General features: G+C 51.2%; 1 protein-coding gene across 1 annotated transcript; it reads right to left on the bottom strand.

Moving 5' to 3' along the window:
- Nucleotides 1-360: 360 nt before the first annotated feature.
- CLPSL2 (colipase like 2) lies at nt 361-2,536 on the bottom strand. The gene is made up of 3 exons (XM_011373555.1): nt 2,465-2,536; nt 1,600-1,722; nt 361-456 (listed from the first exon to the last, which is right to left on the bottom strand). Exons 1-3 carry the CDS (start codon nt 2,534-2,536, stop codon nt 361-363), a joined length of 291 nt encoding a protein of 96 aa, XP_011371857.1.
- Nucleotides 2,537-3,325: the final 789 nt, after the last annotated feature.

Here is a 3,325-nt window from a genome sequence, read left to right as displayed (position 1 = left end):
AACCCTGACCCTCCAATACAGCCCTCCATCCCAAGACTTGGCCCTTCCGGGACCCAGCATTCTCTCATCCACACTCCATTACCCCCTTTCCCTTCCGCAGTTCTGCCCTGAGGCCACCAGACCTCTAGGCAGGGCCAAACCCCATGGGAAGCTCTTTCATGCCTCCAGTCTCCCCTTTCACCCACCCCCAAACTGGAACAATCCCTATTAGGCTCCTTCTCCCAGGAAGTACAGACAGAGGCCAGAGCCAGGAAGTGACTTTAATGTTTCAGGAGCAGGATTTTTAGCCAGATGGAGGGTCCCAAGGCCTCTGGCTCCAGGAAGGGGAGGAAGATGGTAATGACAATCCTGCATCCTCCTCTAAAACAAATAGCACCGGCGGGGACAGATCACGTCCTTGGATTTGCAACGCAAGCCCATTTGGCAGGGGCATATGATGTTGATGGCTCCTTTGGTCTGTGAGAAATGAGTATGAGAGTTGGGGGTCACCAAGGTGCAGGGAAGAGGGTTTAAATTTCTTGGGGAGCAAGAACAAAAGCACAAGTAATGGAGAGAGACAGATCTGGGGTCTGTCAGCTCTACAGCTTATAACTTCCTGACCTTAGGCAAGTTAACGAGCTTCTTTGTCTCAGTTTCCTCATCTGTCAAATGGGGATAACAATAGCAACCCACCTCCTAGGTTATCGTGAAGATTAAATGAAATAAAGTAGACTAAATACTAATAATGAAAAGATCCTCTGGCCACTTCAGCTCAGGCCAGGTCCTAAGGGCACTGGCAGCTCCCCTGACAAGGAACATGAAAGCCGAGCTCATCCTCCCTAGAAAGGTTTGGGCACAGGGCCAGGTGAGAGAAGATGAGCAGGAACCAGACGTACTGTGCTTTCTGCTTCCTGCATCTCCATCAGCTAATAACAACCATGCTCAGTTGATCACTGTCATTGCTAGGATCACATACTCTTCCCAACAACTTGGAGGGGTAGGTACTTTAGTCCTACTTTGTAGATGAGGAAACTAATGCTCAGAGAAGAGAAGTGACCTGTCTGAGGTCATAAAGACAAAGGGTGGAAAAAACAGGATTTACACTCAGGTCCAGCTCTAAAGCTGTGGTCCAGCCACTGCAGTGCCATGCTCATCTCTAGAAGTAAGGCCATTGTGGCAGGGAGGTGGGGCTTACTAGGGAGAAGATCTTTACCCACCTACTTTGCCTCAGTGTTGTTAGGGTAGTTATTCATTCATTCAACAAACATTTATTGAGCACCTACTATTTGTGAGCACTAAGCTGAGGGGTAGGGGGTTCAAAGATGAATGTGCTGCAATCCTGACCTTGAAGAGGCAGACAGAAGGCATAGCAAATCAGGGAGATCCACGTTCTGTGGAGGGTATGAGCCTAGAGTGTGGGAATTCCACGGAGATGTATGGGGCTTCTCAGATGTATGGGTGGCTGGAGTTGTATTGCAGGACGAACAGGAGTGTTCCATGAGAAGGGAGAAAGGGTACCTCAAACAGAGGGTGAAACAGCAGGTGCAGTCACGTGGGTGTTTTTTTTTAACCTTCCCCACCCTACTTGCCAGAAGGGGCTACCCCACCTCAGAGCCTCACCTGGGGTAAGCATGCCATGGCTATTCTGGCCTTGGGGGCACAGAAGGTACCACCCTGGTCCAAGTCTATGAGGCAGCAGTCACTGAAGCACTCAGAGCGATGAGAACATACAGCCCCATTCACCTGTGGGGACAAGCCCTGAGTCACTAGCTCTCTGGCTGTATGGCATGGTGGGGGAGGGTTCTCGACATTGCCAAGAAGAGAAGCCATGAGACAGTCACCCCCAGGTCCCACCCTCTACTGCACAACCCTTGCCCGCCGCCCCCACCCCCACCCCCAGCAGCACTCAGAGGAGCAGGGGAGAGGAAGAGTGGAGATTTAATGTTTTTCCCTCTGTCTCTCCTTTACCAGGCCCCCCTCAATTCTGTGAGTCCAAAAGGGTAACCTGTGCTGGGCGCGGGGAGGCAGGGGGCGGAGGGGGAGCACAGATACTTCCAGATCATACTTTTAGTAGGAGTGTGGCAGAAAGTGGCAGGGGAAGATGGAGAAGGGAAGAGTCATTGTGCCTGGAGGTATGAGGAGAGGAGGAGAAACCAGAGCAGGCAGGTATGCCTGGGGGGTCTGGGACTAAGAGGGTCGGATTGGGTGCTGGGTGGTGGGGTAAGGGGGTACTGCTGGTCATAAGCCCACCTTCTTTCACCTCCAGACCACCAGAGAGATGAAACAGAGCATTGACGTCCATTTGGGAACACATCAAGCTTCCAGCCTGGAAACAAATCCCCACTTTGGAGTGGTTCCCACTCCCACCAGTCATCTCTCTACAAACCCAACCGGAGCCTTCTGGCTACACTATGCTGCCTCGGCTACCACCCTCTACCAAAGTAGAAAGTTCTAAATTCCCTTTGGCTCACATTCATTAACTTACCTTTTTAAACTGGGAGAACTCTCCCCAGCCGGGGAGCAGGACCCCCGCGATGAGCGCGAAGGCTGTGGCCATGGGCTTAGGCGGCAGAGGTCAGGTGGAGCTCCAGAGGGGCCGCCTGGATAAACCCCCTTCCCTAACACGTGACCCGGCTCCCCCGGGCCCGCCCTAGGCTGGAAGAGGAGGGTGAGAAAGTTAATGGTCACTGGCTGTCTCAGAGCGGAGACAAAAACGCGGCAGAAGCCCTTTTCTAGCGCTCCGGAAAGGGATGGAGTAAGGAAAGGCGTTCCCGTGAGACCCTGATTCAAGCCTTGGACAGGCCGAATTTTATGGATTTATGGGGACCTGGGGTCCTCCATATGTATTACTTCCAAATAAAAACTTAAAACTGTAAAATAAAACTTTATTTTGAAAAAAATATGCAAAACTCGTATACCGAAATGAAAATAGCTCCCTTCTTGATAGTCTGACTCGCTGCCCCTGCTTCACCAAATTGCGCCCCGCCCCCCGCAACTCCTTATCTTTTGAATAAACCAGCCCAGACCTCTGGTGCTTCTCAAACCCTCTCCAGGCCCAGTCTTGTCATCTGTAAGGATCAAGAGGTAAGACGAGATGAGTCTTTCGGTCCTAATGAGTCGATTAATTGGCTAAGAAGTTATCTGTGAATTGTATGAAAGTCAGGGTGTGGAAGAATGGATGGGAGGAGGGAGGAAGACTCAGAAGGAAAAAGAGGATGAAAGGAGAGTGCCTGTAGCGATCAGTGGCATAATAATACTTTATTTGCCACTCATGTGAAGTCTGATATGGGACAAGAGACCTTTCTTCCACCTTGTAGCCACGCCATCTGCAAGACTGGCCTCTGGG

The sequence above is a fragment of the Pteropus vampyrus genome, unplaced genomic scaffold (genome assembly GCF_000151845.1).
Source record: "Pteropus vampyrus isolate Shadow unplaced genomic scaffold, Pvam_2.0 Scaffold225, whole genome shotgun sequence".
Taxonomy (NCBI): domain Eukaryota; kingdom Metazoa; phylum Chordata; class Mammalia; order Chiroptera; family Pteropodidae; genus Pteropus; species Pteropus vampyrus.
Note: the sequence above shows the minus strand (reverse complement) of the source record. Positions and strands in the feature narration are given on the sequence as shown.

What these genes read in the sequence shown, in the direction of transcription:
- CLPSL2 (XM_011373555.1), bottom strand. Translation starts at nt 2,536, where the DNA reads ATGGCCACAGCCTTCGCGCTCATCGCGGGGGTCCTGCTCCCCGGCTGG. An exon ending in AGTTCTCCCAGTTTAAAAAG is followed by an intron (nt 1,723 to 2,464) that starts GTAAGTTAATGA and finishes TTGTCCCCACAG; the next exon opens with GTGAATGGGGCTGTATGTTC. An exon ending in CCATGGCATGCTTACCCCAG is followed by an intron (nt 457 to 1,599) that starts GTGAGGCTCTGA and finishes CATTTCTCACAG; the next exon opens with ACCAAAGGAGCCATCAACAT.